Source organism: Chinchilla lanigera, unplaced genomic scaffold, assembly GCF_000276665.1.
Source record: "Chinchilla lanigera isolate Chin_1 unplaced genomic scaffold, ChiLan1.0 scaffold00053, whole genome shotgun sequence".
Classification (NCBI taxonomy): Eukaryota; Metazoa; Chordata; class Mammalia; order Rodentia; family Chinchillidae; genus Chinchilla; species Chinchilla lanigera.
In genome coordinates, this window is record NW_004955454.1 from 2,174,521 (window position 1) to 2,200,303 (window position 25,783).

Consider the following 25,783-nt stretch of genomic DNA (forward strand, 5'->3'; position numbering starts at 1 on the left):
AAGCCATAAGTATAAGGAGGTTACAAGAGGCACAGACAGGGAAATGAGGTCCATGGGGAGGGCAGAGCCCCATGCCAAGTGCTGCTCTAAAAAACGGTACCGGAGAAAAACAAAAAAACAAAAAAACAAAAAAAAAAAAAAAAAAAAAGGCAGTGTGGAAGCCCTAGGTCCCAAACAGGCCCTGGGACCATAGCCAGGTAGAGCAGCTGGAGGAACTCGCCTCCAGGGAGGGACACCTCCCTGACCTCCAAAGACCTTGCCTGGGGCACTGCACCTTACCCTGGTGGAGCCACTTCTTTTTCTAGCTCCTTTGGCAGGTGGATGAGGAGCTGGATGCAGCTGGGCCTCCTCCAATCCCACCACCACGTATAATCTTGCCGTTTTTCCCCCATGGACAAGGAAGGGGATAAAATTGGACTGAAACCAAAATATTTTTCTAGTTAATTTGTACAATAAGCGCATCCAAGGCATTTCCTTCTCCTCGGCCTGTTTCCCCAGCTGTGCAGGCCTGTGGTGGCGGCAGCGACTGCCTCCAGACACAGTTGTCGAGGCGTTACCAATGCGATTAGGGCACTGTGGTCTCAGGTGTTCGCTCGCCCGGGCATGTTTGCCATACCTGGCTCATCCTTTGTCCAGGAGCAAAACACAGGCACTCTACTCAGGCCCCCATGGAAAATAGGGGGCTGTTCAGGCAAGCGAAAGGTAGGTGCCATGTGGGCCTTCCCAGGGGATAGTGGGCAGAAGGCCTGCCAACACAGTCCCTGCTCTGGCTGCCCTGCTGACCTCAACAGGGACTGCTACCAAGGCTGTGTGTGTATCCAAGAGTAAAATTAATTCCCAAGCTGGGATGTGGCCCACTGGCAAGCACTCATTTGACTCCCTGGAAGCCCCAGGCCCCTGACCTTATCCCCGTGTCCCCTTCCTAGGGCAAAGTTTGGAGCCAAGGCCTGGAGAAGCCTCAATAGAAGGCTTTCCATGGCCCACCACACACTGGCCAGTACCCCACCTCACCTGAGCGGAGGAGGGCCCTGCTGCCCCCATCACCCAGTCGGTTGGATGTCTTGGAGAGCTTGTTGGCTGACACCTTGTAGAGGACCCCTCCGATACAGCGGTAGCCTTTGCTCCGCCACCGAGGGGACCCAGGTGGGGCTTTGCCACCCCCACTGACAACTGGACGCAGACGGTTCAGCACTAGGGACCTGCAGAGACAGAAAAATGCTCATCAAACATGGCCTAGGATGAGCACCATGCACAGAACCCAGAGTAGGACACTCACTACCTGGGATACAAAGCAGCCAGGAGAGTCACTGGCTATCAGTTCAGCCACCAGGAGACCTCTGTTCCCTGCTCTCTTGCGGGGACACCAAAGAATGTGACATGAAGTCCCACAACGAGGCACTGTCCAAACAGGCAAGGAACTCATGTGCTTACAAAGAGCCATAGGAAGGGGACAGTCTCCTTCAATATGTACCCTTGCTTTGGATCCAATCAGCATGGACTAGTGCTGACAGTGCCCTCGGAGAGATGGCTCCCTTGGACTGCAGGGGAGTGATGAGAAGTAGAGCAGAGGCCTGGCCCCTTGGGTCTCCGCCAAGGCTGATGGCCATCTCTCCTACACACTGCCCTGGCCTCCGGACAGCAGATGCCATGCGGTCAGCAGGCACCACCACTTGTCCTGCCCCCTTCCCTTTACTGCTCAGAGATCCCTGCAGAGAGAGCATGCAGGAGACAGCCTCATAGACCCCAGGGAGGCCAGCTGTGTCAGGGAAATGCGGGGGTTGTCTGGAGTAGGTGCATGGGACTAACACAGCGACAGCTCGGGCAAGACAGCAGACCTGGGCTAGATGGACCTTAAGTCCCAGGGGCCTCCTACTGCTCCTTCCTTATTCTTGGCCTGGGGTCCGCAGGCATGTATGAGAAGCCCAAGCACAGGCCAAGGTGGGGAAAGGCCCTGATGCTGTCACCACTAGTAACTGTCCGCTAGGCCCTGCCCAACTGTGATGTGGGCAGGCTGTCCCTGAGGAGGCTCAGTGCCTAGCACCAGTACCCAGGGGGCCCACTATGGAGACCAGACCCTCAGGATGCATTTCAGCAGTAATCTGTTTATGCAAGCTTAATTCCACATCCATTCAGAATCTGCTTACAACACTAGGGCCTCTGATTATATGTATTGCACCCCACTGGCACACCTGGGCAATGGTTGCCAGCTGTCCCTCATCAGGGCCCACACAGCCTCCACTTCAGCCCTGGGCACAGCCGAAATGGGAAGTGAAGGCAGCAGACCCAGGCCTAGCACAGGCCATGCCCCACCCTCCGGATCCTCCAGGGTGCACCTTTAGGCCTCCATACCTCTGCAGTCCATCTAGACCTGGGACCAGGACCCTGGTTCTGCCTGGAGGTGGCTACGCAGTGCCACAGACAGGTGCCCCCAGATCTAGGCTGCCCAGCGACAGCAGGTGGGGGCTCACTCCCCTGGCTGGAGAGGGTACCTACAGCATTGCCTATCAGAGTCAGCCTGCCACCCAGGGCAAGCCACTCAGAAAGCAGGTCTTGAGGAGAGCAGCCCTGCTCATGGGGTCAACTCAACACCACAGCCCCTCTGAGCCTCAGTCTCCACCTGCAAGTTGGGATAACTCTCACCAGTCGGTGGCCTCGCAGGGCCCATTAGTGAGATAATGCGAGCAAAGCGAGCTGGCCACTCAGGGGACCAAAGCTGCGGTGTAAGTACAAACATAGCAGTGGGGCAGCCACAGAAGGCACTTAACCCAGTTTTCCTTAATTAAAATTCAAGCTCACAAACACCAATCATAGAGGGAAAGAGTTCTGCCAACGGGCTGGCTATGGTGAGCTGTCTGCCTGTCCCTTGGACCCACCTACTGCATGTTCCAGCAGCCCCTATGGAGCATCCTGCTGGCCCCACCTTTTCCAGGGGAATTCAGTCAGGCTCTGGGCTCCAGGCTCTCATCTAGCCTTGGGACCTGAGCCCTGTACCCTCAGCGTGCATTGGGACCAGGCTAGAGTGTGAGGAGGGGCCAGGCCATGAGAGGTCTTCTTCCGAACCAGCCCCTCACTTACAGAACCTTGTCAGTCCTGTAGGCTCAGAGATAGTCTGGACACTCCATGAGAGCTATGGCCAAGACACAGAAGATACCCAACTTGACCCTAAACCACAGTCAAGAAGTTGGACCAGGGCAGTGGCTGCTTCAGCTCACTTGGCCTGAGGCCAAAAGGCTTCTGGGTCTGCCCCAGCCTGGCAGCCAGAAACTGCCATCAGGGCAGCTGTCCTGTGCAGCCAGAGGGAGGGGAAGTGGCCAGTCCTGTCTCTGTATCATGAAGCCCTACTTGTACCCAAGGCAGACCTCGCCCTCACAATACCCATCCTGAGGGCCCCACCTCTGCTCACTGCCCAGCTGAGTCAGTCCTCAACTTCCAGAAAACAGTGAGGGATAACAGGTGCCAGACCAGGGCCCAACCCTGCAAGAACTCACACATGGGGGTATGCACTCACTGAGGACACTCTCTAAGACTTCCTCCAATAGGGGACTGATAAATCCATCAAAAGGCAGAGCTCCCTGCCTATCCTTTCCCAATGCAACCAGATAGACAAAGCAAGGATTAAAGCAACGTGATATAGGCATGGGACCAGCAGGCCCTCCTGCCAGAACTGCAGAGAGTACCTCCACTTCCATGAAGTCTCCATCCACGAAGTCTGTATCCCTTGGTTCTACACTCAAGGAACCTCTGGCTTGAGCTAGCAAAGGAGCCAGAAGCCAGCCAGGGCTCAGGCTGAAGCCAACAAGCACACCCACTCCCTGTACTTGCAGGTAAAGAAGCCAGCTTCATTAAGGACTGATTTCTATGGCTGCTCTATAAAGCTGAAAGGCTCCTGTTACACTTCTTCCCCCAGAAAGTCTTAGCTATTCCACATGTTTATTCTTATGGATGATCATGAACAATCAATTTTTCCCCTTTTCCCTTCCTAAAAAGCTCACTGGATTTTAATAGCAGATATGGGACATCTGTGGCTCTACTTGAACAAGAGGTAGGGAAGTCCCTCTACTGATGTCCCAGGTATACATGCATACATGCCTGTGGACCCCAGAGCTATGGAGCAGCTTCAGGGCCCAGGGCCTCCAGGGAATGGGGATAAGCACTGCCCACTGTTTCGCTTACCCAAAAACCTGGAAGACTTGTGCAGCACTCACATTTAGAATGCTGATTAGGGGACTACTTGGCGAGGCCTAGCTAGAAACTCTGGGCCTGATCAGGTAAGGGAAAGGGCCTGTCCTGAGATCATCCACCTGCCCCTCCCCTTGCCACCCGCCTGCTGGGCCCTGCTGGCTTTGGAACTTGAGGCAGGAAGGCACCAGGTGGGGCCTTGTAGCGTTTCACTGCCATGGGTGTCACAGCACTCCAGTAAATTGTTACCCTAATGGAGAGGACAGCCTTTGGAAACGAACTGTACAGAGAAGAGGGGATAAAATTAATGAGATAATAGCGGGGCCAAGGACCCTGCGAGCGCCTGCCCTCACGGCACAGCTCTGTAATTCCTTTTCTGCAACGGGAGCCGCAGATCTAAAGGCTTCTCCCATCCGTCCGGCGGGCCCATGCCGCCAGGAAATTTCATTAACGCTGGAAAATAGGAAAGGTATTAAGCGTGGATAATGAAGGCCAGGGAGGGAACAGTGCCTTAAGATAGTCTTCTTTCTCGCCTTTGTAATGGGAGGCATGAACTTTCCCTTCAAATCCATTTCTAATCCATTTGAAATACTACAGCAAATTATCTTTCCTTCAGCCCGAAAGCGGCCAGCCAATTTACTCCGAATAGAAGTGACAATGCCCCAGGATTTATCACCATAACCTTGACTACACCAGGGTGAGTCCGGGCCTCCCCTCTCCCCCTGGGGGGGGCACAAAGGATGGGTGGGGGGAGATAACATTTTAAATGAGAAGCAGTGGCGGTGGGGAGAAAGACGCACAAACCACAAAAGTAAGTTCATTTAAAAAAAAAAAACGCTGTGCATCCACTACCTTAGTAGCAGTAGAAACTTCCAGGCCAGAGATTGTCCAGAGGGGCAGCAGGAGTGTTCACATGGCTGAGCTTGACTCTTCCTGATTTTTGAGGGGTCTCGACATGACAGAGGGAGGCTGTCTCTGAGGCTCTTATGTGTTCCTGAGATCCCCAGGGTTGCATGGTGTAGATCTGCCACACTGGCCGGGCATGCCCACAGGCAGGGGCCCAAGTGTCAGATTCCCATGACCTCTAAGGCCACCTTGGTCAGGGCCACCACCATCAACTGGCTTGCATTTGAGCTTGAAGGCTGACCCTGGACATCATGGTCTGCCCCACCCTGAAGGTGCTGCCAGGGTAAAGTCAGTATAGCCCCATCATGTGGTGACCAGAAACCCACCTAGCAGTCTGTGTCTCAGTGTGGCTACAACCCCAGCCCCACTGCATATACACACAAACAACCAGGCTGGGGCTCTTGGCCAGGACTATGGGTGTGCATGTGCAGATAAGCAAACAGAGCTTGCACACTCCAGTGTGTACACATGCTCCTGCACACACACAATGGTAAACACTGCCTGCCCCTGAATGAAGGTTTCTGCACTGTGTCACCAGCAGAAGCAGCCCTCAGCTCAGCAGGTAGATATGTGACAGAGGGGAATCCTCCTGAGGGTCACCCATGAGCTGTCCTGCAAGCACAGCCCTCCAGGAAGCTGGGCACTCCGCAACCAGTCTGGCAGTCTGGTGCTATTCTAGGCCCTGTGATTTTCTCCATGCGTGGAACCTGGCCACAGAACTGACTCACTGCCTGGAGACCAGCAGGTAGTAAAGGGGATGGGAACCCTCTAGGACACATACGGCAGGGTACAATCAGATGAGACCTGAGTGGCCTAGCCACAACTAGGAACTTTCAAAAGCTGTGTCCCAGAATTACTAGGTTCAATGGCATCTTTGAACAAACATCACCTGAAGTCAACTGGGTACAGCTCCTTTGAGGAAAGGTCTGAGTCTACGTCAGGCCCAGAGGCAGAGACCAGGGGATAAATAAGTCTGTCATAGAGGGCAGAGGCAGGTAACTCAGCACTCCGTACAAAGGGAGAACCCTACAGAGCAGAGGACCACAGGGCTCTTGAGAGGCAGGCTTGGGATCGCAAGCCCATTTCTTTCCCAAGCACAAGGCAACAAAGTGCAGCAGGGAAGGAGATGCGCACCCACCCCAGCCCCCAGAAGGGCCCTGCCGGAACTCTTCTGTACCTCCCCACCCCTGTCAGAGACTGTTGACTGAGATTGTCACAGATAAATCTATCAGAACTAGCAATCCAAACTTCTCTTGAAGAATTACAAACAGATTAAGAAGAAACAAGATCTGTTCATGTAAATTGGCCTATAGGTTTACATTAAATACAAAAGAAAGCAAAATATCTGGGCCCCTGATTATACTAGCTGAGTTGATCCTTGGACCACAGGTTAAGAATGGACATAAACAGAGAGGAATTTTCAAGTCATGCTATAATTGAGCTAAATATCTCATAGACAGGAATGATTAGTATGCCTTTTAAATATTTACATACATGAAAAGTCAAGGAAAATATAGTGAAGTTTGATTTTGAATTTTGAAACCAATCTTGACACTAAACAATATTTAATTCAGTTTTGACTTTTTCAATTGTAATGTGGAAATAGGATTTGAAAAGTTTTATTTCATTATTATTTGGAAAAGTTTTCACTAACTATTTGACTTTGCTATTAAAAGTTTTATTTTTTTCCTAGGAGAAAAAAATTCCCCAAACATTCACCATTCTTATTCTGTAAACAAGATGCAAATGCTTCGAAATTTTTTCTAATCAGACTTTTGTAAAGAGATATCCTTCAATGCTCAGCTTACCTGGGGAGTTCAAAGTGAATCTTCCCACTATTATCCATGACACTCAAATCCTGTTTAAAAAAAGAAACAAACAAAACCCTTTGCTTGTTTGTTCTCCCCTCCCTGCAAAGTTCTCGGTCTACCCTCGCTGTCTACACATACCCCTATCCTAGACCCTTCTCCTTCACAGGCTGCCCTTTTTCTCCAGGATGTTACAACTGGCTCTGGCTGACAGCCCCCTCACACAGAGGCCTCCTTCCAGGCTAGGCTACCATTGGCCTCTGCTGACATCTGAGGACCAACTTGGTCTCTCTAACATACAAACTGGGGTCTCTTCAACCACCCTGCCATACCCATGGGTCTGGAGCTGCACATTCGATCAAGTCTTCTCAAACTGTGCAGGAGGTCCTTTCAGTCTCATGATGACAATGTCATAAAGCCCTGTAAGCTGGATTGGAAAGTTTCAAATCCTGGAAAGCATTCTGTTCCTACTTGGCACTGGGCCTGTTCCTCTGCCTGGCACCTTGAGCCCAAGTTCAGGTGTCACGTCATCAGGGAATACTTCCCTAGTCCCAGGCCAGGATGGGACCCTCCTGGCGAGGGCACCACAGGGCTCTCAGAGAACAGGGCCATGTCTGCTGAGAGAACACACACAAGGCCTAGAGCAGGGCGTGGGAAGGGCCTTGGGTTGCTTCCCTGATGCTCCAAGGGCCTCTTGGGAGGGGCAGGAAGCAGGGGAAGGTCTGCCTGGTCAGTTACAGGCAGGGACTGTGAGGCATGGTATAAGGTGGGGCCGTGGGGTGAGGACCATGGACTTCTTCCTTATAATGTGTTCTCTTCCTTTGCTGGGTAGCCTGCCTCTGCCCTCTGTGTAGGACTTGTTCAGCCAAAAACAAAAACAAACAAAAAAAAAGCAACTTGTCCAGTCCCTATCTCTGCCTCTACACCTGTTTTATAGAACCAAACCAGTCCTCCTACATCCAGCTGACCTCTGGTGGTGCTTGTTCAAAGGTGCCGCTGAACCTGGCAATCACAGTCTCCCTCAGCAAAGTGGGCACTGAGCTAGGCGAACAAGGAACACAGCCAGACAGCATGGGCTAAGCCCTAAGGGAGCTATGTATAGCCCTACGGGGCCAGGTGTATGTTTGTAATCCAGCATTCAAGAGGCTGTGACAGGAGGACTGAGGGTTGTACGCCAGCTGAGCTACATAGTTTCAGGCCACCCTGTACTACATAGCAAGACCTTGCCTCAAAGAAAAGGGAGGAGTAGGGCTAGGGAAGGAGGGGTCAGAGGATGCATAAGGAGCAAGACTATGAACTCAGACCCCCAGGAGCAGGGTAGTGACCCCAACATGTCTGGCTATGCATGGGGCACTACGTGGGCTGTGGACCCAGCTGCCCCCAGGCCAGGCTATTCTGGCTGGTGGTGGCCGAGGAGATGGGTAGGCCAACTAGGGAGCAGAGAAAACGACCAGGGAAGCATTTTTCAGGAAATGGAGCATGGTTTTTGAAGCTCGGAGCTAAGCGAACAGGAGTGCACAGTCAGCAGAAGAGGCAGCTCGCACTGCGAATCCCCAAGTAGGTCAGGCGGAGCCGCCGTGACAAGCACTAAACTGCTTAGCGGGGCTTTCCACCGGAAACACGCCCCTCCCTGGGCTGCTTGGCTCAGGAGGGCGAGTGTGCATGTGCTAGTGTGTGTGCATGTGTACACACGAGCACGCAGATCAGCTCACCACCTCCCTCTGGGTGTGCTGTGCCAGCCCCATCCAGAGGCTTCTCTACCTCACTGGATGGGCCCCTCACCTTAAAAGACTGAGCCAGGTCACCTGGGGCAGTCCACAATGTCCTGGGTTCTAGAATGGAGACAGTCCTTCAGGGAAGGAGTCAGGCTGAGTACAGGCATGCTGGGGTAACTAAGCAGTCATCCTGCCCCTGCAACCCAGAAACTATGTGCTCAGGGACCCAGGCCTGCCCCTAGATCACTGAGGCTGAAACTTGATGACCTGGTGGACACACAAGCCTCATGAAGGCTGTGGCCTCCTGATCATCAAGGACCCTAGTCTACCAACATAACTGGCTCCCTCAAGCCCAGCCTCCATGTCTCCAACTCCTACACACAGACCCTCAGGGACAGAGCCAACTTGGAGTGGGCCCGGGAGACCCAAGGCAGCAGCTGCTGCTCCTTGGCTGCAGTAGCATGACTGACAGCCATCCAGTTTCCAGCTGCTCTCTTCTGCATCACACTACCTACCCTGCAGCCCAGGTACAGGTGCTGGCTGTCAGCTCAGTAAGCCTCCAGGCATCATGAGTACATAGAAAACAGCAGCCTCCACTGGCAGAGGTCACAATGAGGGTGAGGATGAAGATAGAGAAAGGTTGACCATGTGTACAGACAGCACTGCATGAGGAGAGGAGGTCGAGCCCTGGCCCCAGACAGGCAAGGTGGGTGGGAGAGGGTGCTGGTGGGTAGCTGTGCTGGAATGGAGGTGGGATGAGGCTAGCTCTCCAGGGCTCCTAGGCTGATCCAGAAGCAGAGGGTGCCCTGGCAGGGTTCTGCTGATCACCTAAGGACTCTTGTAAGGCCACTGCTCCTTCCTGAGGGACCCTGCCCTGCCCCACTATCTCCCTGGTATGGAGTAACAGTGATCAGGGAACCCCTCACCAGCCCAGGCAGTGTGGTGGTGGGTGATACTAATTGCACTGCCTACAAATGTGCTGCTCCATTATGAGGGGCTGGGACTATTTTATGTATTTTATGTGCTCACATCTATTCAATTGGTATTTCGATCAATGGATGCATTACAAGCTTTCCCTTTAAGAGCCTAATAAACAACAAGATGGAAAGTAAAATTCTCCATAAAATGACACTTTTAAAAATCCATTTCAGCTCAAGCTATTGGTGTTCTGTATGTCAGCTGCAAAAAAACAGGTATTACTAGGTCTTAATGGCCCCACTCCAGAGTACAGAGTTCAGCTCAATGGCCAGAGGGGCTGGGGCCTGGCAGTCAGTACAGCTACCTTTGGTGGGTTGGGCTTGTGTGCACCCCAGGCAGTGCCTCAGATCCTCTGCACCTGGTGCCACTCAGGATTCCCAGTTGCTGGCCCAGAACACATTTAGCCCATCAGGTTTGTGAGGGGCAGGGCTGGGCTTTCATGTGTCTGAGGCACACTGCTGTCTAAGGAGACTCACAGTAGCACTCCTCCCTGAGTCCATAGGATGGCTCCATCTAGGATGATGCAACAAATCTAGCCAGCACCCTAGGGAAGTGGTGACCTGGGCAAGTCTTATGTAGCCAGGAAGCCTAGCCAAGAGAGGCATCCACACAAACATCAGAGAACAGTCCTCAAGGCTCAAAAACAAGAGTTTGTTAGATTTAGCAAGATAACAGGCAGCTTGATTATGAAGTAGAGACACATGTACAGCAACAGCCTTTCAAGACAACAGCAAAACCAGGCAGAACACACAAGGAAAGCCATGAAAACTCTCACAAGGGGGCTGGGGATTTAGCTCAGAGGCAAAAAGCGCCTGCCTGGCAAGCTCAAGGTCGTGAGTTCGGTTCCCGGTACCGGAGAAAAACCAAAAAAAAAAAAATAAATAAATAAATAAAAAAATTTAAAAAATTAAAAAAACTCTCACAAAGGTCACAGCAGGTGTTCGGCCACATGTGCAGCAGATTGTTGCTCCTGCTGCACTAAGAATAGGAGGCAGTTGTAATAGGGCTGGGTCTCCTAGAATCTCATACAAAAGGGTAAACTGGTCAGAAGAATAAAGTCCAGCTTTGCTGACTGAAGGACGGCTGGTAGAGAAGGCTGACCCAGTGTTCCCAAAGCTCACTTAGAAGCACAAACATTCAAGAACAACTAAGCAGACACAAAGGTCCACAATAAGGATGGAGAGGCCAGAGACAGCCCCAGCATCCAGTCACCTTGACGACAGCTGATGACCCCTCACTTGAGTGGCTCCAGAGGGCTCATTTCAATGACCTACCCTCACCTCTAGTCATAAGCAAAAATTAAGAAAGATCACAGGCTTATATGTGAATATTCTAAGCTTCCGGAAGAAAATATGACCTTGGATAGGCAAATGTTCCTTAAACAGGATAGGGAAAAAAAAAGAGACTACTCTTAAAAGAAAAGATGCCCTGGCAGGTGTGAGGCTCTGGGTTCAAGGACAAAGAAAGAAGGCGGGCAGAAGCAAGCCCTAGAATGCAAATGAAAAATATACCCATAATATATAAAAAGCCCCAACAAATAATAAAAAGGTAAAAACAAGGAAAAGACCTGAAGAGGCTTTGCACAAAAGAGCACACCATGGAGCAGTAAGTGCAGGAAAATGATGCACTCCACATCATTTACTCGGCAGGACATGTAAATTAAGACCTCGGTGAGATGCCACCACACCACCAGCATGGCTCCAACAGGAAAAATGGCCCAGGGAAGATAGGCAGGAATGGTGGGGCAGGCAGGAATGGTGGGACAACTGCAACACATTATGCTATAGCAGACTGCAGGCTTGGGTAGCCACTATGGGAAATGGGCTGACCTCATCTACTAAAGCTCAGTGCCCATTTCCCTCCCAAGGTAGCAACTCCACAGAAGCAAGGGTCCTTCCAACACCCAGAGACATGCGCCACAAGGCTAAGAGCAGCTTTATGCATAGCCACAAAGATGAGAAATAATCCAGAGGCCTGTCAACTGCCAAAATGGACAAACTATGGTGAACCCCTATCATGGACAGTGATGGCTGGGAGAAAAAAGGAGCCACTGCCACACATGGCACTGTGGACCGCCTGGAGATCCAAGGTGCATCAGCCAGCTCAGCCTGCTCCACTGGAACACCACAGACTGCACAGCTGCAACACCAGGAACATGTTTCTGAATGAGGCTGAGGTCCTGGACCAAGGTGTTGGTGGCTTTGTTTGTGGTAAGGCCTTTCTTCCTGGCCTGAAGACACAGTGCCTTCTGGCTCTTCTCATGGAGCCTTTTCTTGCATATACCCCTTGTTTCTTGCTCTTCTTGTAAGTTTCTGGTCAATGTGCATTAGCACCAAACTCATATGACCCTATTTAATCCTCTCCACTCCTTAAAGATCTCACATCCAAACCCAGTCACACTGAGGGGTTAGGGTTTTCCCTTGTAGAATCTGGTGGAACACAATCCAGTCCCTAGCAAGTGGTGAACAAAGGAACTGGATGCTACAGAAAACTGTCATTCACTTTTAGGGACCATATACAAGTGCCTGCGGGCAAAATGGCCAGCAGGACCACGAGGGTTTGTGCAGTGCTTGGTGTTGGTGTTTGGAGCAAATCAATGCACGAAATCTGAGGGGCTGACAGACTTCAGTGCCCAGAAAAGTTAAAGCTTCTGCTATAAATCCTCACACACTGAAAGGCAAAACTAAAGCTAAGGCAAATGATAAAGGGTAACACTCTGAAAAGTGCAAGGGTCCCACAAATCTATGAGAAACAGGCAAGTCAGAGACAAATGAACAATATGTATAAACAAGGTTGAGGCTGACAAAGACTATGAACCAAACTAAAATGAAGCCCGACTGCACCTGCCTCAATTCAGGTGTTGAAATGTCTGGCAAGGGCAGCTGACAGGGCAGGGACTGAAGCCAGCCATCCACCTGCAGGGTATGCCCAGGTTGGCTCTCCTTGACCACTGGGCTTATGCAGTGGCCCAGACAGTGCCCAGCCTGCCCTGGCATAAGCCAGTGCCATCCTGATGAATGAGTCTCCTTGGGGGGGCCCACACAGACAATAAGGGCAGAAGTCTCAAGATCAGACCTGCCATAGAGCCCAGCACTGGTCAAGCTGTGCCTGCCTAACAAGCACTGAGGTGCTCCTCCTCTGAGAGGTTCTCAGTGCAGACACTAGAGAAGAGTAGTGCTGGGCCTGAAATGAGTAGGGGGATACAGTTCTGCTCTGCCACTCCCTTTGATGACATGGAGGGGCACCACTAGGCAGCACCACTGGGCAGAGGCTGCTCAATCAGGCCCAGGGCAAGCAGGATCGAGGAAAGGGCTCAGCCACACAGCCAACCTCCCATTCAGCTCAGACACCTGAGCCACTTGCTACCTGTCCCCCTAACTGCTGCCCCTGCAGGGGAGTAAGGCCCCACAGGCCCAGGCATCCCTCCAGATCCCTGACCAACCTCAAGGTAGACCCAAACTCGTGGAGTTCCTGCCGCACCCAGTCCCACCCTCACCAACCTGGAGTGCGGAGAGGAGGAGCAGGCCATAATTTATGGCCCCCGCCTATGCTTTATGGCTTTCTTAATTCGGCTCCTGCTACTATTAATGTAGTTAATGCTGAGATTATATCTATTTTCTGGCGTCAGGCAGTGATTTATTCAAGCCATTTTTCCGGTGGAGGCTCCCACGCTGTTAAATCAAGTGCCTTGCCAATTAAGTGCTGACTTGGGAAGTGGACGCAATCTTAACAGACATCCCACCGCAAATTACACCAAGGGCTGCTGGCTCTGGGGAGTGGGCGGGCAGCCACAGGCACCCTGCTGACTTAGGGAAAGCCAGTCAAACAACAGGCCTGGCCAGCAGTGGCTCAGCAGGAGCTGGGGCCCCCTACCCGCCGCTGCTGGGTCCCTGGGTCTATTCCTCATATACAAAGATCTCTTTAAGCTGTAGTTCATTTCCAATGAAACTCAGACTCCCAGGCACCTCAGCCAGGCCTCAGGTATACATGGAACAGCTGGAGACCTCAAACAGCCTTGGCAGGCATGGGGTTTAGAGGACCATGATGTAGGAGGCAGAAGCCTCCAGAGCTGGGGGCATGAAGCCCACTGCAGATGCGAGGAGAGATCCTCTATCACCACCAACAGCCTGTACCCTGTGGGCTGGGGAGAAGACAGGTCTCTAAAATCTCATCTCCAAAAACATGCAGAGCAGTACAAGGGGGGCATGAACAGACAGAAGGTACAGAAGACAGTGGGGAGATAGGCCAAAGGAAGGACCTCACCCCCATTTCCTGAAGGTCCAGTGACCCTATGAGTGCTTCAGCACCCCATGGAAGGAACCTTGTTCCCTCCTTCATGGCACCATCATCAACCAAGCCACCACCAGCCCTTGGCACCCAGCACAGCACAGTGGGGCCCGGGGCAAGCACACGTGGGCCCTGAGTGAACAATGGGCACAAAGCCCTTTGGCAATAGTCCTGGGCAACACTGCACATATCATGAGTCCTATCCCCTGCAGTGCTGTGCTCCCCAGGTCCAGGCACAAGGTTGCCCCACCCACCAGCAAGTAAAGAGGTCAGATAAGATCAGCTGTAGGACTGATACATGCGAGGAATTAGACGTGATATTGATCATTTGAATAATACTTTACTACTGCCTTTAAAATCAGGGTAAAAGTGGTATTTAAAACGGTATTTAATGGTTTAAGGCAACTGAGTAGTGCTGAGTGACAAGAATGTTACGTCTCTTGCCATCAGAATGGTGTCTCTAGCATCCTCTGCTCTGTGTTTTCAGGACCAGCAACCCCCCCACCATGGGGCTCTTGGCACTAACTGCAGTCACACACAGGCCTGCTGCTGGCCAGGTGGTGCCAGCAGCCCGGCATGCAGACTCTCCCAGACTGAGGGCAATTTTCTATGGAATACATGGAAGAAACCTAACAGGACCTCTCAGCAGGATCCCCTCTTGCTCTGTCATCAAACTCCTTGTGAGGCAAATCCCCATGGGTTTCTGCACTCAAAGGGGTATGGAGGGAGGCCACAGATACTGTGCAAGGAACCTGTTCCTCTGATGGGCAACCCTTGCTTCTGCCTGCCTGACAGCATGCCTCCAGGCACATTTCCTCCCACCTGTGCACAGGGCCACAGCACAAGAAGAGTGTATAAGACAGCCCACTAGGTAAGAAGCCAGAGCACAGAGGGCCTGCTACAGAACAACACATCTGCAGAGCAGAAGCAGGGACAGAGAGAATAGAAACAAGGAAAAGACAGATACACAGAAGAGATGGGCAGGACAAAGAGCACCAAGCAAGGCCCAGGAGACACACAACACCAAAGAGGCCACAGGGCAAGGAGGGGCCAACAGAAGATAAGAGCTCAGAGTAAGAAGCAGGTGCAGGCACTGGCTTTGGCAGGCCTGCTGCCCCCACCACCTCAGGTGCCCTCCTCACCAGCCCACCTATCTACAGAGCTCCATGGTACAGTGGGGTCAGGAAGCAGACCTTCTCCTGAGATGGAACAGGTGGGGTCTGTATCTGCCCTGCTCTCCTTCCCAAGCGGCCACTCACGGGGCCATTCCACAGCCAAGACCCACCTGTTGGGCTAACCCTTGCCCCTAGCCTGCCTCTTCCTCCAAAGCCCTGTGGTCTCACCAAAGCCACTCCAGCCACGCCATCAGCCCACTGAGGCACAAATAGGATGTTGGAGGGAGCCAACTGTCATGGAAGAATACGTGACCCATGAGGACAAAATTCAGCCCTGCCCCTCTAGATGGCGATGCAACCTTGGGAGGCAGCTGAGGTTAGCTCAGGCTCCACCTGGTCTGGAAACACTGGGGGTCCTGCCTCCCTGGAGGACTCACAGTCTGGAATGTGCTTGTCCTGGCCACTGGGCCACTCTGGAGCTCCTTGCCACAAGCTGCTCACCCGGGTAGAGACACACTGGGCAAAGAAACATACCTGCCAGATTCCTGCCTTGACACCAGGGAGTCCTGGGGAGGACTTCAACTTGCCCCTAACACCTCTGTGGGTGTGGTAGGGTGGGCATGTGGGCATACTCCACTGGTCAGTTAGTGCTGACAGCCAAGAGGCTGAGCCCTAGCATCCAGTGATCCTTTCTCGGGCCTGAGTTCTAGGCCAGCTCTGCCCTGACCTATCAGCCAGTGTTGGGCTTCAAGATCTCTAAGAAAAAGCTGCCTCCCTTATTTTGGACAAAGTCCTGGAGGATCGAGGAGTTCCTCACAGGAACTTGCTAGCTGATGCCCTAGCAAGTTGGTTCTCCTCCCAACCCCTGCCTGAAAGGCTGAGGCGGAGCTTGGGGTTTAGGCTACCCACAGAGGCAGAGACAGCAGGCATCCAGCTCAGGACACTGACTCAGCCCTGCGGTTCCAGCACTACGCAGGGCCTGAGCTGAAAGGCCTGCCTGCCTCAAACAGACAGAAATAAATAAATAACCACAGTGCGCTTTGAAACGACTTCCAAATTAAGAGTTGCATCCGTGCTGTCAAGCCCCTGCTAGCAGCTTCTATGGAACCTTCCGTGCAAAAACGTATCTCAGCCCATTTATTAGAATGATGAAGGCAAAGGGATCTAAAAATTGCACTCCTTCCTTAATGAGCAGCCGAAGGGATCGGTAAGCATAATTTCAGAGGCCAGTAATATTTTATATAATCGCCGAGTGGTTTAAATTGAAAACCCCCAACTGAATCAATATTTACTGCATTGAAACGAAATGAATAGTAATAAGTCACTAAGCTCCCTGTCCTGTTTCATAAAATAAAAAATTATAAAAATGAGCACAGGCGCAGGGAGGCCATCACATTAACTTTTACAGCACTTGGGGAGCCGTAACAGCCTGTTCTCATAAAATAAAATTCTAAAAAACCTGCCTGAGCACCACGTGGGGAAAGGGCAGAGTGGAAGGGTTCTTGAGTCATCCCCTGGGGCCCTCCCTGAGCCAGGGTCAGCCCCAAGATCCCTGATTTGTAGGCTCACCATGTCCTTCTCCAGATCCTTCCACAGAGGTCAGTGGAGACCGCTGTCTTTGGACACTCCTGCCACCCACAGTCCTGTTTTAGTTTCTTTACCTGTTTTCTCAAGTCCCAGAGTATCAGAACAAAAGAACAGCCCTCACATTAGGGACAGATGGTGGTCTAGACTAGACTTGCTCAGCCAACTCTGCAGCCCTGACCAGGCAAGAGACGGACATGTGAGTGAGCTGAAAGAAGAGACCCAGAAAATGTCCCCCGAAGTTCAAGCATGGGACCTTGCCCTATGCAAACTGGGAGGCTGAGGCCAAGCAGACCACAGAGGGCTACGGTGGCAGGGTTTAGAGACCAGTGGCATGGGCTGACAGCAGAGCACTTACAGCTACACCAGGGGCCCTATGGGTGTGCAAGTATACAGGTTGCTTGGGGTCCTCTGCTCAACAAAGAGCAGAAGCTGAGGGTGGGGATGTGGCTGTGGATGCCACTGTAGGCAGACACATAGGTGATGGCAGCTGCAGGGCCACAAGCCCCCTATGTTCACAGTGGGGTTCCTGCACAGGAAAAAACTGGGGCACTTCCAGAGGATGACTGAGCAAGGGAAAGAAGGGGTACATAGCTTTAAAAATCTATATGCATTCCTGCAGCTCAAGAACAAAAAGACAAACCACCATTTAAAAAACAAGCACAAAACACGTGAATGGATCTTTCATCAAGGAAGAGAATAAATGGCCTTGAAGTGGGCTGTGAATGTGTTCAACATCACTGGTCATGAGGGGATACTGTGAGACACTGACACACACCCAGTGTGAGAATTAAAAAGATGGCAATACCAACTACAATGTGAACAGAGACAGTCCCACTGCTTTGGGACAAGGCTGAGTGATTTCATGTAAAGTTCCCTATAAGTCGGCAATCCCACACCAAAGCGAACAAACATGCCAGTGTACTTGGACACAGCCTGGATGTTCACTGAAGAGGGCTATCACACCAGTGTGGAACAAGTTGGGCTGCTCCTTAGCAACAAGTGCCCTACAGACCCATGACAGGACAGGAGTGTGAATCAGGCCCAGCACTGGGTGAGGGAGGTTAGAGATAGTCATACGTGCTATTCCAGAAGCACGCAAACACAGCGCAAAAGGTCCAGTGGGGGCTGCTGAGGGCTGGGGACTCAAACAAAGGGCAAGAGAGACTGACCCCGGTAACAGGAATGCACAGGTGCAAGCATTTGTCCAGATTCACAGACTTGGACACTTAAGAGTTCTACATCTCATCAAATGTAAATTTTCTCTAAAGGACCATGAACAAATGTGGAAATCTAGTTGGTAGGCTCACTTTCCATGGCATTAGTTTGTGCTAGTGAGCACACAGACATAGGAACCATCCCCTATGTGAGCACAGGCAGTCACACAACTCTTTCCTGCCGACCTGCAGAGGCCTGGCCAAACCACAGCACTGCTGCTGCATGCCCCATGGACATAAGGTGCTGCCCTATGCACTGTAGAGAACTGGCTGGAGTTGCCACACTACACTGGGCCAGAATGCTGCAGAGAAGTGGCTGACTCCTGGGCCAGAGAGGAGGAAGTACAAGGTGAACACTTGCTGTCACAGAAAGTGAGGCAGGGCTCAGGAATGACAGCAAGACTAGGGTCACCCTGAGGGGCTTCCCCAGACCAAGGACAGGCCTAAGATCAAGGTATATAATGACAACAACAGATTATAGCCTAAAAAGCCTGAGTCCAGACCATTGTAAAGAAATAACACATACACCAGAAAGGAGAACTGCATACAGTTAAGACCCACCATACAACACAAACAGGTAGTAAAACCACTGAAGAATCTAGAACACTGGGTGAAAATTCAGTAGGGAGCAGGATGCTGCCCAGTCCTCATAGATCCCCACCAATCACTCAGAGCAGGCCTACAACAGGAGCTGGACCAAGACAGCCGGCCTACCACACCCAGTCCTACTTGGGTCACGCATGGTCATCTGAGGCCAGCCCCTTCTTTTCAAGACCCAGTTGAATCTGCACTGGCACTTGCCTGGCCTCTTTGCAAGCCCCTTAGATCTCCCAGAGAAGGGCATGCTATATCTTCTGCCACAGCAGCCCCAACTGTGCCTGTGACCTCCCACACACTGGCAAGTGCTTCAGCTGTAGAAAGGCCCCAAGGGCAGTTCGTGCCATACCTCTCAGTCTAGGGACAGTGACCTGCTCAGGGCTGCAGCTTCCAGGCAGGCAAGGAGGGGCCTGAGACAGGAAAAGTCTTCAGTAAGGAGTCAGTGAACACACAAGCAAATGACCAAAGGGGCAAGGTAGGAGTCACCTGGGCCAGGCCCAGAGCAGCAGGCTGCTTCCTACCTGGGCCTGGGCAGCAAATGTCACCTATCCATGGCCTGCCCAGGACACTACCTGGGGTCCAGGAAGAAAGCCCAGGCACTGGCCTCGGCCTGCTGCCAGACTCTGAGCAAAGCTACCACACCACAGGACAAGAACGTGAGGGGCCAACACACATGACAACCTCTCTTTGATGATCCCATCAGAGGCTTGGTTCTCCCAGAATCCCCGGTGCTGTACACCATCATCCCTGTCCTCTTGGCCTTGATGAAGTCAGGAGATCCCTATACTTAGGGTCCCTTGCATCCAGATCTGACTGGGTCAACAGCCTCTGCATGTGCCCACCCATGAGGCGTCTTACCTTGCATCCCCACTGCTGAGGAAAGGGGACCAAGCGAGGCTATTACGGGTCCTAAGCCACCCCCAGGTAGTACCAGGACCCAAAGTGGGCAGCCACACTCCCAAACACTCCTCCCATCATGAGCAGCACCATCCTCCTGGCTGGACGTCCTGTGTTCTACCCAGGCCTGCTGACCCCCGCACACTGTGGGGACCAGGCAAGGAACTGAGCTAAGGGACACCTAGGCAAGAGTGGCAGGTACAGAATAAGGGGAACAGGGACAGAGTTTACTGGGACTGTGCCTGATGTGGGGTGGGGGGTGCTGTGGTACAAATGAAAAGCACACAACTGCGCATGTCACACAAATCAGCCTTTTTGAGTCCTCACCAGACAGGCACCACTAAGCAAATGCTGAGGGACTCTGCAGAGGAGGCTCCCAGCCCAGAGAGAAGCCTGAAAGGAGAACCGGGTGTCCTGGTTCTGGAATGAGGGGACAAGGAGTCCTAATGGTCAATGGCACTGTGAATACCAGCCCCAGGGGTCTGTGCTGGGACAGCAGCTGGCCAGCCCCAGCTCTGCCCTGCCATAAGTGCCCTCAGTGGCCCTTCCCTCTGTCCTACCACAGCCAGAGTTAGGGCCCCTAGCTCACCTATAGAACCTACTGGGTGATCCATGATCCCAAAGGATAGCTTTTTACTAGACAGAAAGGGAGAAATGGAGCTGGGGTGGACAGCGGGTAGAAAGAAGGCAGTGGCTCTGTGCCACCCTCAGACTCTGCTCCAGGGCACCAGCAATCCTGCCTTTTCTGCTTCCTAGGAAGCTTCACGGCCAGGCCTGTTCCCAGCACACAAAGCCTCTGAGATGATGACCGCTCAGGACTATAGGACAACTTCCTGTGTTTGAGCTGCCATGCTTGTGACTTGGTTTCTCTAGGCGCTGTGCCCACACAGCAGAGCCAGCAGTAGCCTCCCAGAGGCCCTGGGAAGTACATATCATGAGTCCAGTAGTGACATAGTGGCACACACCCATGATCCCACATAGCCCCAGCCCAGTGCAGCCAGGAAAGCCCTTCACAGCAGAGCAAGCACTCTGGGCAGAAGGCCAGAGACTCAGGCCAGGCCCCCTCTCCTATCACAGGAAAGCAAGACAGTCTGACTGCCTCCATAGCAGTGCTTTCTGGATTGCAGCTCCCTGGGTCCTGCAGACTGGCCCTGTAGCAGGCACCCTGGAAGACACCAATACCAGTGCTTAACACAAAGACAGGGGAAAGGCTCCCCTCATCCCCAAGATGGACATTCTTGTTTTTACAGAATTAATTCAAAACTCTGCTGCTCTATTAACCCAAACTAGGAATGCCAATCTCGTTTGTTTTTCTTCCAGTATCAAGAACTGAACACAGGACCTCTGCACCAACCTACATCCCCAGCCATTTTTAAAAAAATCTTTTTTGAGATGGTATCACTAGGTTGCTAAGTTGCCCAGGCTGGGCTCAAACATGTGATCCTCCTAGTTCAGCCTCCCGGAGTGCTCAGATTATAGACACGTGCCACCCATTATTCTCAAGCATTTTCACAGGTGTGCAGAACTGTCCTTGGTCTGGGGTTCCTCTGGGTTTGAGCTACTCATGAGCAGTGCCATCATAAGGCCCCAAGACAACAACCAGAGCTTTGGGGGCCGGAGAAAGCCAGCACAGGCAATGGCAGGGCTCCAATATACACTCCTCCAGCTTCTGGGCAAAGCCCCCAACATCTGAGAGAAGTGGGAAACATTCCTTGGAGCTGCACACACAGTATCACAGCCCCAGTGTCTCTGGGAAGTGCCCACTGCAGTGCTGCCACCTTGTAGGCTGCTCTCACCTGCGGAGAGCGGCATAGCCTGAGTCTTGATGCTCACCTATAGCCCAGGAGCAGGCCCATGGGTCCTCCTTCCACACCTATCTCCTAGTCTCTGCCCTCTCAGCAGACACTAGCCTTTTCCAGGACCATAGAAAGGTCCTTGCCCTGACTACGTAGGGCCCCACCTCCAGAAAAGTGAGGCCTTCTAGATCTCTCCTGTGAGCCTGTGAGCCTTCTGATCTCTCCGTTCCAGGCAGGTCTCAGGGTCTCACTGTATCTCAGCAGTAGCTATTCATGAAATTACCTGTCTCATTTGTCCATGTGCTACCTGACTACCACCCTGCTGGGAGACCTGTTGCCCAGATCCCAGTGGGTCCCTAACCCAACACATCTACCTTTCCCTGGTGTCTGAGACCATCTCCTACTAGCTCTAACAGGGTACCATGCTGGGCTGAACCAAGTAGGGCCTCTGCACAGATCTAGTATGTATGTGTATGCTGGGGGGCATAAGCCAGTCCTTTCCAAAGCAGCACAAGCCATGGGCTATAGTAGAAGCAACCCTGGAGAAAAGAGGCTGCTGACCTTCCCAGAGGATTCCCTCCAAGCAACTCTCACCACTACACCCTCCAGGTATGTTAGGAGACTGGGAATCCCAGCTCCAGCTGGCCTCAGCAGGATACACACTGCCATCCACTAAATGTTTTACCCCTTAAAACTCCTACAATGCAGTCTCAGCTGCAAGAGGATGCTATTTAGAGGTGGGGCTTTTGGCAGGTTTTTAGTGTTAGAGAGGTCCTGAAGGGGGGCCCTCAGGATGGGGTTAGCACTTTTGAAGGAGACTCCAGAGAGCAGAAGGTAGGTGACACATCCTCTCTCTTCCTACCTTTCCCTTTTCTTTTCCTTTTGTCTCCCTCTTCCTCTTCTCCCCCTTCCTCCTTACCTTTCTTCTCCCTCTTCCTCTCTTCTTGCTCAAAAAGATACAGTGAGATGCCCTCCTCCCATAACTAGAAGCAAGCCCTCACCAGACATGGAATCTGTTGGCACCCTGATCTGAGACTTCTGGCCTCCGGAACCATGAGAGGTACCGGTGGTCAAAGTCACTTTATTATGGCAGCCCTGGCAGCCCAACTGACTAAAACAATACCCACACCAAAGCTTGGACAGGAGGCAGAGCAGGGCGGGGGCTGGCACCTGCTCATTAAGGGGATATGTGCACAGGAAGAAGCACAAGAACCAGGACTACTGCAGCAGGGATGCCTCCCATCCTGGGCTGCATCTTCTTTAATGAGACGTCACTTTGGAGAAGCGTTCTGGAGCCTTTCAAAATCTCAGCCTAAACCTCATCAAACTGCACAGAGATTACTTAAGATTTACCACATAGACACAAAATAAAATAAAATAAGGCAGCCCAGCAAGCAGCAGCCCCGTGACAGGACCATTTGTAGTTGGGATGGAAAAGCCTCCTGATTCATCTGCTTAAGCACAGCGGCTTCTGTTTATTTCGCACTTTCATGTCAAATGAATTTGGAAAGAGAAAAAAAGTGACAGGCAGTTTAGGGATATAAGTCACATTTCAGCTTCAGTTCAGATTAATGAACTTGCTGGGAGTTGGCGGGGTCACAGGCAAATCCACAAATCTTAGAACAACAAAAAATTAACTCCTTGCTTGGTGTGAGCCTTGGCCCTGGGGAGAGGCAGCCCCAGGACCCTCTGCTGACCTTCTGCCCTTGTACCCTGAAACCCAGGCTTACATGCTGGTTCCGGGCTGGGTCCCCTGGGGTTAGCAGTTGCATAACCATGGGAGGGTAGAAGGGGTACAAAGCAGCCCGTGCACTGACTCCTGGGAACCCATCCTGTCCATTTCCCAAGGACAAGACAGGCAACACATGCACGAGGGGGAAACAACCCAGAAATGGGCAGCACACAGCCAGCATGGCTCTGTTACCCACTGCCTAGCACCCAAGCAGCCCTAGGGTCAAAAGACACGGCACTATATATCCCACTCTTCAGGGAAAAGTCCTGCCCCAGAATGTGCACTCCCTTCACACCTTGTCCTACTGACCCTGGCTTCTACGCACTTACCTGTCCAGGGCAGCAGGTGATCTTGTCTGCTGTGGTGTGGCTGGCACGCCCATCCTCAAAGACCCTGGCCAGCAGCCTCAAAAGACCCAAGAGCTTTGCTCAGTGGACTCCTAGCCTTCTGTATGAACAGGGACAATCGCTGACCAGATGAGAGAACCTGACCACCTGGAAGCCAGCTGAACCCCCACATCTCTGTCCATGTCCAGTCCAAGAATACCAGTGGCAGGAATGAGATGCCCATCTCCCACCCCAGTCTGAAAGTAAAATCACCTCATGGGGCAGAAAAGCATATCCAGGGATGGTGGCCAATGGCAGTGGTCTCACTCAGTCTCAAGCCTCGGTGCTGCCTGTGGGTTCTGGGAAAGAGAACATTCTGGCACTTCCAGAAGGAGAACAGGACAATCACCCTGTGCCTTCTTCCCAAAACAGAAGCAGCACTAACAGTCCAGAATGCCAAGGCCCTCCTGCCCCCAAGCAGAGCAGCAAGGGCTACAGAGGGGACCTGAGGGCTCTGCAGGGATGGCCAGGTGCAGGGCTGGGATCTGAATCTTGCCATGCAGCTGGGAATGACAGAAGTGCAGAAGAGCGCCTAGGGCAGGACAAGGAAGGCCGTGACGGAGGTACGAGAGGAGCTCCACACTGACACAGACTGCACTACTATTTCTCTGTCCTCTCTTCAGTTGCCATGATTCCAAGCTCCTCACCAGACTCTGAGCCTGGTAGCCTTCCGCAAGGAAGGCAGGGACACGCCAGGGCCACCTGGTTATTTGGTGGGGCTGTGCTGAATATCACAAGCCAACAAGCTCTGCTCAGGATTTGCCCAACTGGCTGGTCTCTAGGCAGCAGCCTCAGGGACTTTAGGCCCAGCCTGGACTCCAAGAGCCTTCCTGTCACTCAGCTGCCCATGGCTTCTCTATTTACCACCTGTTCCCTCTCTGCCACCTTAGACAGAACAGATTCTATTTGAAGGACAGAGCAAGAAACTGAGACTTTGCATAGAAAAGGCATGCCCCAGGTCACTCAGCCCACTGGGGCTTCCGTTGGGTGACAGCCTCCCCCTGTTCTCTGGAGTGACCCAACCTCCAACCGCAGTGAATGTCTGCAAAGGGTGGGCAAAAGCTGCCCCATGCCCCCACTAGCACTTAGCACCCTGCTGCACTTCCCACATGTATCTGCCAGCCTCCAAATCTGGCCCACGGGGCTTCCAGGATGCCCACCAATACCCTACAGGGCCATCCTCCCTTCCATGGTGGTGGACAGAGCTGGGGAACCAAGCAAAGTCTGGTGCGATGCCCCATTTTCTCATCATTAGGGCAACCCTTAGTGTGTGGTAGCCTGGGTCCAGCCTAACTCTTCCCACTGCCAAGAGAGAGAAGGGGCCTGTGGTGGGGCTGAAGTCACAGTGAGGCAAGCCAGCCAACTACATGCAGGTGGCCTCTGGCTCTGATGGAGCAAAGCTGGTAGGGAGACAGGCACCAGCTCAGCTGATATCCCAGAGACAGGCCTGTTCTGCCGCCTCAACAAGCCAGGTTCCAGGCACATGCAGGCCAACAGCAGGCTGGGCAGCTGGCTGGCGGCCACTCTGCTGAGCCAGCAGCCATACCAGTACACTGATAACCTTGGGCAAGGGAGGCCCAGCCCATTCTTCATAGGCCCTCCTGAGACCTGCAGCCCTCAGCTCAGCTCCCTCCCCAACCCGGGATTCAGACGTTATGCCCACACGGGTCCCAGGTGCCCGGCAAGGGTTTGGACAGGACCAGGGTGAGACAGTCAGGAAAGAGGACAGGGCCTCCCACATACTTTGTTACCACACCCATCTTGCGTCCGCTCCCCTATGGTTCCATGCATAGGGAAGCACTGAGACCACCACCATATCCAGGCCACTGGACGTGGACTACATCAGGACTCTCCTATGGCTGTGGGACTGCAGCTGCTTAACAGCAGTACCCTCTCTGCCTCCTGCCCACCCTCACACACAGTGGATCTACACCAGGCACCAACCTTGAAGGACAGAGAGATTGGAGAGAAGAGCCTGGCTGAACTGGCTGCTTCCCGCCTTGTGGACAGCACAAAAGCCCTGCAACATACTGCACAGTGCCCATGGGGCTGGACTTCTTCAGCATCAGCCCTCAGGGCTACACTGGCCACTTGTCTCCTCTAGGACTCTCTCAATCCACCAGGGCCTGGGCACTGACTCTTTTAGGCCCTCTTGGGTGAGCACACTTGGTCCCAAACCTAGGATCTCCTTGCCCTCAGAGGCTGGAGGGTGAGGCGCACTAGGTCCCCCAGGCCTACCTCAGGCCCCCAGCCAGGCTCTGGGAGAGGAGGGACATCAGGCCAAATGCTGACTACAGGAAGGGGAGGTTCTTAGCCACCAAGAATCAATAAATCTGAACCTCATTCATGATGATCTGGGGCTCTTATTAAGTAAATTAATTTAAGTTAATTTAGCTCGATCATGACTCCCGATCACAGTGATTTAGTGAAGGGGAAATTGCATTAGGAAAGGCCATGCTCACCAGATAGAGGAACGGAAGAAAATTAGATCCACTTAGCAATGCGAATTAATATGGAAATAGCAGGTGTAAATTTAACCTTATCGAGAGAGTAAAAATTATCTTCATAAATTTGTAGAAATAGCCC

At 52.4% G+C, this 25,783-nt stretch overlaps 1 protein-coding gene across 1 annotated transcript in view; it reads right to left on the minus strand.

The window, feature by feature from the left end:
* The window catches only part of Zc3h3 (zinc finger CCCH-type containing 3), a 94,039-nt gene that overhangs the window by 28,916 nt on the left and 39,340 nt on the right, over positions 1-25,783 (minus strand). Inside the window, exon 5 of the mRNA XM_005395772.2 lies at positions 1,012-1,199. Within this exon, the coding sequence (XP_005395829.1) occupies positions 1,012-1,199 (188 nt within the window). The remainder of the gene's footprint in view (positions 1-1,011; positions 1,200-25,783) is intronic.